General features: G+C 47.0%; 2 protein-coding genes across 13 annotated transcripts in view; one reads left to right on the top strand and one right to left on the bottom strand.

Moving 5' to 3' along the window:
- Window positions 1-155: 155 nt before the first annotated feature.
- On the top strand, window positions 156-11,839 carry IAH1 (isoamyl acetate hydrolyzing esterase 1 (putative)). Of its 5 annotated transcripts, none has more exons than XM_037026462.2 (6): window positions 495-631; window positions 1,875-1,927; window positions 5,739-5,887; window positions 7,945-8,106; window positions 10,010-10,131; window positions 11,468-11,839. In XM_037026462.2, the coding sequence occupies exons 1-6, from the start codon at window positions 551-553 to the stop codon at window positions 11,648-11,650; spliced, it is 750 nt and encodes a 249-aa protein (XP_036882357.1). In that variant the 5' UTR covers window positions 495-550; the 3' UTR covers window positions 11,651-11,839. The 5 variants fall into 5 exon arrangements, with proteins under 5 accessions (XP_073072974.1, XP_036882357.1, XP_073072969.1 ...); XM_073216868.1 differs by having other exon boundaries at window positions 496-631; window positions 5,771-5,887; XM_073216873.1 differs by lacking the exon at window positions 1,875-1,927 and having other exon boundaries at window positions 156-631.
- Window positions 11,838-14,203, bottom strand: part of ADAM17 (ADAM metallopeptidase domain 17) — a 59,348-nt gene continuing 56,982 nt past the window's right edge. For all 8 annotated transcript variants that reach the window (XM_037026455.2, XM_037026450.2, XM_037026461.2 and 5 more), the window contains one exon: window positions 11,838-13,723. In XM_037026455.2, coding sequence (XP_036882350.1) covers window positions 13,373-13,723 — 351 coding nt within the window. In that variant the 3' untranslated portion in view covers window positions 11,838-13,372. The remainder of the gene's footprint in view (window positions 13,724-14,203) is intronic.

Genomic DNA, 14,203 nt, shown 5'->3' with positions numbered 1-14,203 from the left:
ACCCTCCCGACTCCGCGCCCTGCTCCTTGGCTATACAAATCCCCTTTTACCTCCTGAATCCCCTACTGCGAACCCCTGTGGTGCACAATCTGCCTGTCTTGAGCAAATGTCAGGAATGTTTTCCTTAACAAGGTCAAAACCTTCGCCCAGTGGTTTTTACTTAACAAGAGATGGTTGTTGGGAGTAGCCCGGTAGCCCTCCTTTCGGGGTTGGGAGTCCGCCGGGGCAGCTGCGGGGACACTGGCCAGAGGGCGGGTGGGTTGGCAGTTGGGCGGCCCTCTGGCCTCGCGGCGCCTCTCGGGGGCACGTGGGCTCCGCACCAAACTCGGGAGGAACGAAGACGAGGCCGAGCTTTCCAAGAAGCAACACGTCTTATAAGTGACTGGTTGGGCGCCAAAGAGGCGCTAGTAGAGGAGGTCCGCGGGGCACAGAGGACGAAGGGCCGCCAGCCCCGACGGCGCCACCAGAGCATAAGGCTGCGCGCGCCCCGCCCCAATCCCGACCTGGCCCCGCCCCTCCCGGATATCCGGCCTGGCCCCGCCCCGGAGCTATGGCGCTGTGCGACGCGGTGGCCCGCGGCAGCCCTCTGCTGTGGCCTCGGGTGTTGCTCTTCGGAGACTCCATCACCCAGGTACCGCTGCCCAGCCCGGCCCTGGCCGCGGAGCCCGGCTCGGCCCTCGCGTGGCCCGTCTCGGGCGCTGAGCCGCGGGGCTGGTCTTCCCGGCTCCGCCTGCGCCCCGCGCCTCCCTTCCTCCCGTCGGGACGAGCCGTCGAGGCCACCTGCCTGCCGCCGCCGCCCCGGCAGAGCTGCCCCGAAGGCCGAGCGCCCCCGAGGCAGGCCTGGGCGGATGCCGCGCTACATCAGCCGCCTGACCGAACGCCCCTCCCGGCCGCCTCCCGGGCCCGGGGAGGCTCCCGTTGCCGGGCCGCAGCCTCGGGGCCGGGGCGGTGTCGGCCCCGCTGGGGCTGCGCCGTGGGTGCGCGCCGCCCCGTTTAGTCCTAGCGCGGTTCTGCGGGTGCGGTGAGCGCGGGCAGGGCCGGGCCGCGTGCGCCCACGCCCGGGGGGGTGGCAGAGCCCGAGGGCGCCGCGCTTTGCGTGTCCCGCGCGGGGGCTTCCCGGAGGCTCACCCGGACCGCCCGCGGCGGCGGCCGAATCGCACCCCGCGGTTCTGCACACCCTGTTCGCTGCAGCGAGCCCTGGGAACCAGTGCGCCCCTGTGCTTCCTCCGGTGGAACTGGTTGATTTTGAATAAAATGCCTCCGCAAATAAAGTAGAAGGTGATCTTTTCACCCAGGGTCATTTCAGTTCACAGTAAGGAAAAATATATGTTCTCATTTCAGAGAGGGAGTTACTTTCCCGTGACTTTTTTGTTTTTGGGGTATTTTTTTTTCCTCGCATGCAGACGCGCCTAAATCAGTTTTCTGTGTTTGCGCCAACAATTGGTAACATCTTTAGGCATCTAGGGCAGTACGGGCTTTCCGAATTGCACGTGACCATGTATCAAAAAGTGTACACCCCGAGTTCTGTAACTTCCTTTTCAATATTTACAACTATGGAAAGGTAGTACAGCGTGGACTTCATTTCCTAACTGAACATACAGTTTTTATTTATTGTGCACAGCTTTGAGTAGCTTTTCTAAATAGCAGTAACTCTCATATTAGGTGTCAAATACAACGCAGGTGACTCCAAGTGACAAGGAAGAAAACTGCCCCCTATTTCCAGGGTGCTGCGAAGCGTAGCTGTAGTAACCCCTGAAGTGACCTCTGGGCAAAGCAAATGGAGGCCCAGCCTGGGAGCGCGAAGAGGAAACCAGATGCCTCTTACTGAAATGTCCGGAGTACGTTGATGAGGAGTAATGGGCTTTTCTTCTCAGTTTTCTTTCCAGCAGGGTGGATGGGGAGCATCGCTGGCTGACAAGCTGGTCAGGTGAGAACAGTTTCTAGACCCGGTAACTTGAGTATTTGTTGATGGAAAATGTAATTGCGTCTCAGGAGAGGAGAGCGAGCGACGCGGACCCTCTGCTCGCCCTCGCTGGCCCCTCCTACCGAGTTGGTAGGAGGAGGAAGGCCAAGCACTCGGGTTAAGTAAAAACTGCAGGTTCTGACAAATATATTAGGGGTTTGGATCCAAAAAATACAGCTGCTCACCCTCTAAAGAAGAAACGTTCTTATTCAGTTATGGTGGTTATGATTTGAATGATTAGTAGGAGTTCAGCTGAAAGCAAAATAGATTCTTAAACCAAAGTTGGATTCATTTTTGGATAGTTTTTTCCTCCCCAAATTCTTTTTATAAAATGTACCAAATGATGATTTTTGGTCTCTTATTTGCCATACTTAATTTAAGCAACTTAAAGTCACTAAGAGAGAAACAATGACCCAATTTGAGGTTGATATTCAGAAATATTTAAATTATTTTCCACATTAAGACAGTAGACCCAAGAACCAGTAGTAACCAGCCTCTTATACTTGATAATTTTCTTCATCAGTATAATTAACACACCAAGAAAATTATTTTATTTCTAAATATAAAATGTGTTTTAAAATGTCTTCACTTTCTCCTTTTATCCCATAAACTAGAAATGAAAAAATTGACCTCCTAACTTTCTCTGTTCCCAAATGCGTTCTCTTTTTAAGTGGACTTAATCTAAAAACATGAAAGTATCATTTCATTCCTGTTTTCTATAAAGTAGGATCATAACTAACATTTATTGAATGCTTACCATGTGCCAGAGACCACTTAAAATGTTTCATGTATATGGTCTCATTTAACCTTGACAGTTACCCTGTACAGGGTGATGCGTCATTCTCTCCACTTTGTAGCTGAGAAAAATAAGGTGGAGAGAGGTTAAATAGCAAGTCTGACCAGCTAAGAAGTGGCAGGTGGCCTGGCTCTGGGGCCCTTGCTGCTAAGCCTCCGGAGATGACAGGGCACCTGCTTTCCCGCGGGGAGGGCGGATGCTAATGTGTGCTGGCTTAGCCAAATGTCCGGGGCCTAAAGTGCTCAGTAAAGACTAGCTTTGATTTTTAGTAGTCCAGTAACTGTTTGATTAGTCCATTAACCTTTTCTGAATTTCAAAATAGAAGAGACTTGAAAGGCTAAATAATAATTCAGATGACCTGAAAAACTCTAGTAGGCATTTCAAATGTTTCACCAACACGTTTCAAAAATAGTTAATTTTAGTACTAAAATTTTGTCAGAATTGATAGTTTATAGGTGTGGTTGCTAGAAGGCCACTTAATTAACTAGTTATTTTTCAAAATTGAAAGTAATTGCAAGAAAAGACAAAGTTGTGGACAGGCTATGGTCTGCTGTGCCTTATTTGTGTGACTTCCCCTTGTTCCTGGCTACACTCAAGAAAGCCAAGCTCACAAGCATATCACAAACTAAATACCCAACTGAACAAAAGGTGAAGAATGGAATGCCCCCATTTGTCCAACAGGCAGATCTGCAGGGTGAACTAGGGGGCTGTGGGGAAACAGAGGCTGAGTCACTCAGGTCATCAAGCCGCTCGGCGGCGCCTGGCTTCAGAGCACCGTCTGCATCACCGCCCAGGGACCAGACACCCTCCTTGGTTATTTCCATAACTGGTGACTTCCTCCTGCTCCACGGCAGACAGCTGCCCTTCTGATGGACGCGTTCGTTCTTTGGCTGTTAATACTTGGGGTGAATTTTTTGCAGACGAGGCCCCTCATGTCTGCTTAGACATCTGCACAGTCCTGGACGGTTCCAGTGTTTTAACTCTGTTTCTAAGTCTGAAAGTTGTTTAGGGACCCCCCTACTGTCACTGCCCTTCGGTACTGCCTGTGTCTCATAGTGACATCTTTAAGTTTTAGCTTTAAATAAGATCTTTGTATACTCATAAAAGCATTTTAACAATTCTTAAATACATTGAGATCCTTTTTAAATTGATTTACATATTTCATCAATTTTAAAATATTTCTTTAAAAATACTTGGTTTGAAAGATTTGAAGTTATAATAAACTTGCCTTTTCCAGTTGTAAAGCATCTGCTGTTTGCTTTTGAAGATACACTCTTGCCTGTTATTGATAAAACACCTGATTTACATTTTCCCTGGAAAGCAATGTTACAGAGCCTGCATGCTTTGGAAGGAATCTTTAAGTTCTTAACCCCTCCTTTTCCCATCTCCATTTGAAAAATACCTGTTACTAGCCATTAATTTATGTAATAGCCTTTCTTAATTTTCCAGTTTCTTAAGCATTTTTAATATATTATTCAATCCAGAGAAATTCAAATATTCTTCCCTTTTCAAATGCAAACCTTAACAGTTTCAACCCTGACCCTCTCACAAGCACTTTTTTCCTGGTTCACAGCCTTATAGTAATTAAAGAAAAAATTCTGTAACAGCTGCCATTCATTGAGCTGCTTATGTGTATCTGGCCACTACATTACTTTTAATCCTCACACAACCTGGCAGGTTAGGCGATCGGCTGCCGGGGCGGAAGGGTGCAGAGAAGGTAAGTAAATGGCCCAGGCCCCGTTGCTAGTCAAGGGTGGGAGACCCAGGCACTGGCCGCTCTGATTCTGGGCCTGGCAGCTTCACTGTCGCGCACATGGGCCTCAGGGAGGAAGCTGCCTTGCCTTTTGGATTCTAAGTGCTGCACTGACTAAACCATTGGATGGATTTAAGAAAAACCACCTTGTCAAAATTCCAGAGAATTCCATTTTGAATTATTGTAAATTGGGTCTTTAAAATGGCTAGTTAGCTTTTAATAATCATCACATATTAAAAACACCAAGAATCACACTTAGAAATGTGACTTTATTATTTTGTCAGTTTTACCAAGATTTACTAATGCTGGGAACTTCGAGTACATCGAAGCCAAGGCCTCTCCTGCTCCCCTCTGGTGGCGGCTGCTGCCGGGCCTTGAGGCCTGTGGTTATTCATGGTGCCCGAGCATCTCTGCTTAGTTGCTTCTATGTAGGAATTTGAACCATACACCAAAGTGAGCCACATCAATTTGCTAACCATAAGTTCAATTCCGAGACTGGTAAGAAAAAATCTATTATGGACAAGTTTAAGCATCAACAAACATACCCAGGGTCACAGCTACTAAGTGATGAGGCGACAGCTCAGGACCCCTGGTTTGTCTTCACTGTACCACCGGGTACTGCGTGTACTCGGTTTTAGAAGAAAAAAGGGCCTATTAATGAACTGGCTTAAATGGAAACATGACTAATATATTTACTAAAATCATCAAATCATAATAAAATCATTAGATGATAATATGTGTCAGTGTAGGTTTATCACTTGTGACAAATACCCCACTCTGGGGGGTGCTGATAGGGAGGGAGTCTGCGTGTGGTGGGGGGGTGGATATGGGAAATCTCTACCTTTCTCTCAGTTTTGCTATGAACCTGAATCTTCTCTAAACCTTGTTACAGTTAATCAGTGGCTTTCTAGCTAAGATTCTTGCTCAGGTTAGTACCTGTCTGCAATAAACTCCATTTTAAAGCAGTACCTCACTGACCGTGCATGAGATCAGCTAATCTGCACACCGACACAGCCCCTTTGTTCATAACTGTCTCCTCCTCACCTGTATTTGAATGACTTAAGGAAGCCTGGCGTGCTTCAACTGTGTGCTGCTCTTGTCAGGGTGAAACAGGGCCGTGACAAAGGGCGCTGCAAGCCCAGAGAGCACACTCACCAGAGATTGGCTACAGGGACTGGGAACAATTCTTTGCCCATAATTCATGTTCTTTTAAAATTTCATTGCAGAAAATGTGATGTTCTGAATCGTGGATTTTCAGGTTATAATACCAGATGGGCCAAAATTATCCTTCCAAGCTTAATCAGGGAAGGGAACAGTTTGGACACCCCAGTAGCAGTTACAATTTTCTTTGGTGCCAATGACAGTGCACTAAAAGGTAAAGGCATTTTTGTTTTCCTAGTTCAGTATTTTTATGTTATAGCAAATTTGTGTACTTTTTTTAACTGTTATTTCCCAGTAGATAAAAATTTGCCAAATTTACAGTGAGTTCACTGAGTTTACTTATGTGTATTTCTTCTGGTTTTAATGTCAAGGAATTTTATACCTGACTTGATTTCCTACATGTCTGGGTTGTTGGCAGACTTCAGATTTCAAACAGTAATGTCTTCTCACGCCCATTTAGTACCGTGCTAAACTTCCTGTGTTTTCTTCTCGCTAGTTGACATAGTTGGCAGCAAGGGCTCACTTTGTAAGCCTTGCAGGGAAGCAGCCCCTGCCCCAGGGACAGACCTGGACCGTGGGTGGCAGTGAAGGAGCCTCGTCTCCCGTGTTTTTGGGAGAACTGCCACTGTGACCAGGCCTGGCCATGAGCAGCCCTTTCCCTTCCCTCTGCGCAGCGTGAAGGAAGAAAGCCAGCCTGTCATTTTAGAAGGCTGGGTAGTCAGCGTCCGGTTTCTCCCGGGCCTCCCTCCCCTCACAGCGGCCACTCGTGGGCGCTCTGGGGCCAGTCGCGGAGCTGGAGAGAAGGAGCAGCATGTGCTGCCTCTGCGAAAGAATCAGGCACGGGTGCTAGTGGAGAATGTAACCAAAAGTTAGGAAAGTCAGGTCTTACCCTTCACATCTTACACCAAAACCTGTAGGAAGGAAAAGTCCAAGAATAGAATTTTTTTTTAAGATGAATTTTTTATCAAATTTAGGATACAGAAAAATACTTGCTGAGCTTAAAAATAATGGAGGAAATTGCAAAGCGAAAAACTGGAATATGAAATAAAATAGCTTTATGTCAAGACAGAAAAAACATGAAACATTGAGGAGAATATTTGCAAAAACATGGCGAAAAGTCTCATGTCTTCAAGGTGGCAATCAGAAAAATACTCCAGTAGAGAAGCCGGCAAGGCAGCAAGTCAGTATGGGTTTGAAAATGTGTTCCGACCTCAGCAGTTCAAAAGCTGCAAACTGAAACGAGGAATTTTGCTTTTTGACTCCAGTAGGAAGGGAACAGTGTTAAGCAGTAATACTTAGAGCTGCCGAGCGTGGAGTCCAATGGGGGCCCTTACGTTACTGGTGGACAAACCTGTGAGCTTCCTGGAAAGTTATTTGACAGCATCTGTTGAGAATTCCCTCATCAAGAAATGAAGCCTAAGGAAATAGTAATGCAGCAAGTATACATGCAGGGGTTTCTATGAATAGTTACTTGTAATAGCAAAAAAAAGTAGAATGCTGTAAAGAAAAAGCATCGTAGTCACCCTACAACTCAACACCATGTTTCTGAGGATTGTTTGTGGACACAAATGCTCATCTGATATGCGGAAACAATCTGGTGTGTGTCTTCAGTGTGGTCCCCAGTTTTTTTTTTAAGTATACCAATCCACATGGAAAAGACGGGAAAGAGGTACATACAAGTGCCAAGAGAGGTTTTCTGGGTGATACCCTTTCTCCAATAGCTGGCAGGTGGCCTGCAGGGGGCCCTGGTTCTCGGTGTGAGCCCCACCCCGGTCCTTCCCAACCACAGCGGCAGAGGCGACCTACAACATGCACTTGTGTGCTGCTCGCCGCAGGCGCTTCGCTCTGCTTCGCAGGCTTGGCTTGTGTGAGTTTCACGACGGTCCCGAGTGGGCCCTGTCCTCGTTCTACCAGGTAGAGCGCCAGGACAGAAGGCTGAGCATTTACCCGTGGGTAGGTCGTTGCTCAGTGACAGAACCGGGATAGTCCTGAGGGAGTCTCGGCAGCAGCCCAGGCTCATTTCTTTACCGATTCAACCCAAAGGATTCATTTCTCTGCTGGAAAAGAGGTGAGTACTTAAAAGGGCAGAGCTTTTGAAGTCTGTATTTTAAAGAACCGTGTACTTGAATTCTTCCTTCTCTTGCTGTCCTTTGTGCCAAACAAGTCCCCAGGGACATGATGAATCATAATTATTTGTGAGTGTTTGCTAATCTGTTGTCACTTAGAGCAAACCTGCATCTGGGCTGAAGTGTCCGTGTTCCTCCTGAACAGATGAGAATCCCAAGCAGCACATCCCCCTGCGCGAGTACAGTGGGAACCTAAAGAGCATGGTGCAGTACCTGAGGTCTGTGGGCGTCCCTGAGCACAGGATCGTCCTCATCACGCCACCTCCACTCTGTGAGGCAGCTTGGGAAAAGGAGTGCCTCACGCTAGGTAAGCCAGGTGCGGTGTCAGACCAGCATTTGATGGGACGGTGGTTTCCATCCTGTGCACCTCGGGTTCTTAGGGCTGAATCCATACCAGTCTGTTTTCAATCAACTGAGGTTCAACAATAAAAGGATAGCTTCTGTTAGTCCTGCCTGAGATCATTTCAACATAGAAAAGGGATTCTTGCTTTGGACAAATTGAGCCTCTGGCCCGGTGTTTGCCAAACACCAAGGTGCACACCTGGAGCTGTTGAGAATTGTGCAGACAGCTGAGCCAGGGTCTGTGAGCAAATAGATAAACTGTGGTTCCCCACATGGTTCTGAGCCTGGGGATGTGCTTTGCTCCACAGCAGCGGAAGTGCCTGTAGCTGGCCGCTCTGCCCTCGGTGTGGTGTGGCCCTTTTGCACCTCGCCTGTGGAAGCTCCCTGCAGCGGTGGGACCTCTTTTTCCCAAAGCAAAGGTCCCATGCAGGCTCACCGGCAGGGGTGCTCGGGTGCAGGCCCTGCTGCCTTGCTTGTGACGGAGCCCCGGAATGCAGCCAGTGGGTGCGCCAGCACTAGGTCCTGCCTTGCTCCTCCTGGAGGCACTTCTGTGCCCACAAACTCTACCTTTGCACAGTGCCAGGACCTGGCCAGATGCTCAGAACACAGATATGACTAGAACCCAGTTCCTGCCTCTTGGGCTAGTAAGGGAGACAAGTAAATAGATACTTGCAGCAAGTGATAGTGTTTTAACAGAGGTCTGTTCAGAGTATTGAAGCAGAACTTAGAGCTGTGAAGGAACGCTCTCCAGGGGCAAATGGGAGAGCTTACCCTGGAGGAGAGGACAGACAGCAGGAGCTAGGCCAGGCACCCTCAGGTATTTGAAGGGTGTTGTCGTGGAAGAGGACGGTGTGGCCTGTTTTAGCTCAGAGTGGCATTCTGCCTTGTGTCAAGGGCTTGCTTGTGAGGCAGGAAGCCCGCTGTTGCAGGAACATTCACAGCCTGGATGGCCAGAGGTCTGTAAGTCAGAACTGTCAGTGCTTCTCAGATTGCAGGTTAACAGTCCATGTGTGGATCCTGAAGCCAATTGAGTCACCTTTTTTTAACTGAAATAGAAAATCACATCTAGAACGCAGTAGGCATTGTTTTGTGAGATCAGCTATACTTATATAGATGTGTATTGAGTTCTGATGTCAAACATTTATTGTTTGCATCAGCCAGGTTTATGAGCCATCAGACAGCATGTGGTTCTTGTGTGGTCCTAGGTCAGCAGATCAACATCACCTAAGCAACTGGTAGAAATGCAGGTTGTTGGACTCTGTCCCAAACCTGCCACATCAGAACTCGGGGGTGGAGTCCGAGTAGTTCTGACGTATGCTTAAGTTTGAGACTCACCACATAAGACTGGGGGTCAACCTGCTGACTGTTGGGAGTCAGCTGGGCCCACTGACTGCGTATTGTCCATGACTACTTGTGAGCTGCAGTGGCAGGGCAAAGAGTTGGCAGAGACCTTATGCCTGCAAAGCCTAACATAATTACTACCCAGCCTGTTGGAGGAGAGGTCACGAACCCCTGCACTAGCCTAATGACCTCTGTGGTCCCTTCCAGCTCTTAAGATATCTTTGCTGGTTTAAAGTCTACAAATGATTTTCCCACTTTGCAATGGCTTCCTGCTACACATAGAAACTCAGGGTGGTGGCCCGCCAAGCCCCTCAAGAGGCCACAGTGACCCCTACCGGCTCCCTCGTCCCCATTGTCCGTGCTCCTGTTGGTGGGTGGAGTGGTATACCAGTAACCTGTCCTTGCTTGTGCTGGCCCATGCCAGGGCCATGCACACGTGCCTGTTTACTTGAACAGGAAAGCTGTCCAGCTCAGTGGAACTCACACAGGATTTGTTTATATCATGTTTCTACCTGGGCTTTTCTCAGGTTGCAAACTAAATCGCCTGAACTCAGTTGTTGGCGAATATGCCAGTGCCTGTTTACAAGTAGCCCAAGACTGTGGGACTGATGCCCTTGACCTGTGGACCCTCATGCAGAAGGACAGGCAGGTACGTTAACTGCTCGGTTCAGAGTGCATAGGATCACACAGGTGACCCGTGTACGTGTGGCTCTGCCTGGAGCAGCTCAGAGTAGGTAAGATAGTTGGCCCTTTCACCAATTACAACACAAATGCCAGGGCAGAGGGGAGGTGGAGAGGCGCCAGGACCGCTTGCAGACCCAGCCCCTTCCTCAGTCAGGGTGTTGCATTCAGCGGTTTGCAGCACACACTGGGAACCCACTAAATAGTGAGGAATTAGCATTTAGAGAAATAAGCAATAAATGGTTCATGTTTAAGAACATCCAGGCCAGATGCATTTAGAATATGGAGTATAGTTAAAACCCATTAACAGGCAAAATAATGAATTTGAGTAAAATATGGTATTAGCTAAAATCTGTATTTTGAGATATGTAATTGTAACTACTGTTTTAAAGGCAGAAAGCCCAGCCACTTAGGAAGACAATTAAATACACACCAGCATGAGACCCAGCAATTTCACTCCTGGGTGTTTAGCCTAAGTTTCATTTCTCTGGGTAGACTTGACTTCCGTGGACTCCCAGGTCAGAAGCAGCCTTGGCAGCTTGAGTGCTAAAGGGGGTCTGCAGCCAGAGTTCTGGTTTTATCTGGGTTAAGCTTCTACCTGAGATAGTTTGGAGAAGTTGTGCTGCTAGAGAAAATGAGAAAGTCCTTCTTATCACATGACGATTCTAGCACTGAGAGGGGCTTCCTTAAAGCTCATCGGATGTAAACCAAGGCCTGGGAGATACGCAGTGAGAACTGAAACCCCTGGTCTGCAAACAGTCTGAACTGGCTGCGCACCCCAGTTCTAACAGGGATGTGGCAGGGAGCTCTGCTTAGAGAAGGGTTCTTTGTCAAAGGAGAAAGGGCTGAATGAGGAATGTTCTTGAGATCTGGGCGTGGGGAGACTGGCCTCTAACATCCCAGCAATTATTGTTCCAGGTTGAATGGTTCTTTTACCTAGTAACTTGCCTATCAGTTTACTATGTAGGCTGAGAGAGTCAAAACCTATGTGACACACTGGGCTCTGAGCAATTTCACCACATTTTTCATTGCTTAGATTAATGCACATTCACTCATGACGACCTAGAAAGGTGTCTCAGCTCACATGCCAGTGGTGTGCGGTTTTAGGAAGCTCCATCTGTACAAACCTACATCTACAAAGGGCTTGTGAGCATCTGATAATGCAAAACGCACCCAGATGCTACTGCAGTACCTGAAGGCTGCCGGGCACGGGGTCTGCCAGGTGTGGCCACGGCAGGGAGAGGCGTGCACTGGCCTTTAAAGATATGCGAGCCAGTTTTCTAACCAAGTCCTCTCCCTTACAGGACGTTTCATCCTACTTATCAGATGGACTACACTTATCACCAAAGGGAAATGAGTTTTTGTTCTCCCATCTATGGCCTTTGATAGAGAAGAAAGTGTCTTCCCTGCCTTTGCTGCTCCCTTACTGGCGAGACATACCAGAAGCAGGACCGGAACTGAGTCTTCTGGGAGACGGGGATCATTAGTCAGAGAAAACCAAGTCTGGCTGTTAATTTATAAAATGGGAAGTCGCCAGTCAACAAAGATAGATGATCAAAGATTTTTTTTTCTCAAGCTTAAGTCTTTGCTCATGACCCTAGAACAAAAAAAACACTAGTATTTCTTAACATTAATAAAAGCATTAGAATTTTTCAGGGAAGCTTTGTACCTGAGTACAGCGTGTTTGACAATGAGTATTTATTGATTGATGCAGGTGTCGTCAGTGCCACAGCTAAAAATACACCCCGAGCAGCTTAATTTTATAAAGGCAAAAAAGCTAAAGTTTTTCTTTGTCACAATTTTATAAAAAATGGTTTTCTTACATTCAGCTGGACACTTTCTCTCCCATACATACACCCACACACCCTTTATCAGATTCTAAAAGTGTAACTAAAATATAAGGATATTGTGACTAGTTAAAGACAGCAAATACCACAAGGTAACAAGTTCAAGTATTAGTGTAACAGGTTATCTGCAGAACAAACACCCTCAGAAGGGAGGACAGGGTTTGTCACAGGTTTGGTTAATTGCCCTCAAAATTTACAAGTTATCTCAGTTAAAATATGTTGGCTGGTGAGTACATTTCAATATGTAGAGAAACTCAGTATGTAGGGAAAAAAACTTTTAACTATAATTTTAAGGAAATCAATTCGATCTGATGATTTTTATCCTTCACACAGTAAATGCAGACCATCCCAAAGCACTAAAGCAAAAAGTAATGCCATTGTCCACCTGCAGGTCACTGCAAAGGGACTTTCAGAACCAGCCATGGAGGGATAAAGCCCATGGGCGGCAGCTTCCCTCCCCTGGCCAGCATGTCACCCCATGGCCCATTCACAACCACATGTTCTTTGGGTGAGAAATAGTTCATGTACCCTCTTGGCAACTAGTGTCTGTTGAAAAGAGGCAGCCATACTCCATTTAAGTTCTGTGAATGGTATCTTTTTAAGAGCATGACAACAGAATTAGAGATACTTGAAGATACTTCTAAAACACAGAAAAACAGCCCAGCAAATTATGGCCCTAAGCAGTTGGCAGGATTCTGTAAACGCAATTTGGCTACTATTTGTAACCCTCACAATAAGCTAGATTGTTTTAATTCTAGCAAATACTAACCTTAGAATTACTAGCCAACATTATTCCTAGATTTAGATGTATACTTCTCCCTACTGCTAAAAGCTCTGGGTAATACTTAGAACCCAACATTTTGGAGATAATGTATACTTCACATTATCTCCTTTGTCTTGAAGGCAAAAAGTAAATCTGTGTTCCTGTTATCCTCATTAAGTACCTGCTAAATGCCTCATTATATTCAGCGGATCATTACAGTGTATTAAAAAAAAACTGATCACCTCCCTTAATCAGTGCTATTACCAGTATAAAAAGTTAATTTACAAAAATGTAAATATTCATATTACTTCATCCAGCTGTATTTTCTGCTTTTGCACCACAGGTTGAAGGATATTTTAAAAATCAAAAATACTAAAACCTGAAAGCCTCAAAATAAGCTAGATTCATTCACCTTACCTCTTCAAAAGGAAAAGGGCCTAACCTTGTATGCGAAGGAAGTCCAAACACATGACCAGCATCTGCTGTGAAGTCACTTCCTTATTTCTCCCAAATCTTCACAAAATATATGCAGTAATTTTAGGTCAAATCTATAAAAATATTTTTGCACAGTTGAAGAGCTTAGAACATGAATTCCTAAATTAGCACTCCGTTTCTTTACTGTCAACACGATTCTGACGCTGCAGCTTAAAGGACGAGGCCTTTTCACTTCTAGTGACCGGATGGTCTGTGAGATCCTCAAACGATTTGGCGGCTGTGCTGCTGTTTGGGAAGGGGTCCTTCTCAAAGCCATCCTCGTCCACGTGTGAGTCTGTGCTGGGGTCTTCCTGGATGGTGTCCATTCGCTGGTGGTCCAGTTTTGGAGCCACAGGCCCCAAAGGTATCACAGGAACAGGCTGCAGGGGCTGGAGGCGGCCGGGGGTCTGGGGTGCAGGAAAGGGTTTGATGATGCGAACAGATGCCGAGTCCATGCTGCTTAGCATTTCAACATTCTGGAAAGAAATGGAGTGAAAGATGAATCCAGGTCTTTCAGCTCCAACCTTCCTCACCAAGTGGCCTTAACACTGCTGGCACCGTGACCCTGCGAGCTAAAACAGGCTCTCCCTCACCTCAGAAGTGAGCTGCCATTTGGAAGCCCAAGAGCACTCGTAAGAAACAACCCTACCAAGTTAAGATCCCAAGATAGAAAAAGACCTCGACATATTCAAATCAGTCAGCAGCTAAATCAGTCACAGCCTTGGGTAGGAGCAATGCCACTCCTGCTCTGTTCACACAAAAAATAAATGTTCAGGGCTGGTGCTGTCAGGAGAATTTACCTGAACATCCAACCCAGACCCTGCTGCAGTATGACCATCCACCAGCCAGAGCAGGGCTGCACAGGGTGACAGCGGCTCTTGCTGGGGTGGCCACCTGCAGGCCTTTGTTCAGCAGGGCCCCAAAGTGCCACTGAAGTGACTTTCTTTCCCGCGGTA

This window comes from Manis javanica, chromosome 1 (assembly GCF_040802235.1).
Source record: "Manis javanica isolate MJ-LG chromosome 1, MJ_LKY, whole genome shotgun sequence".
Classification (NCBI taxonomy): Eukaryota; Metazoa; Chordata; class Mammalia; order Pholidota; family Manidae; genus Manis; species Manis javanica.
The sequence above is the reverse complement of the archived record's forward strand: the minus strand, read 5'-3'. Positions and strand labels throughout refer to the sequence as shown.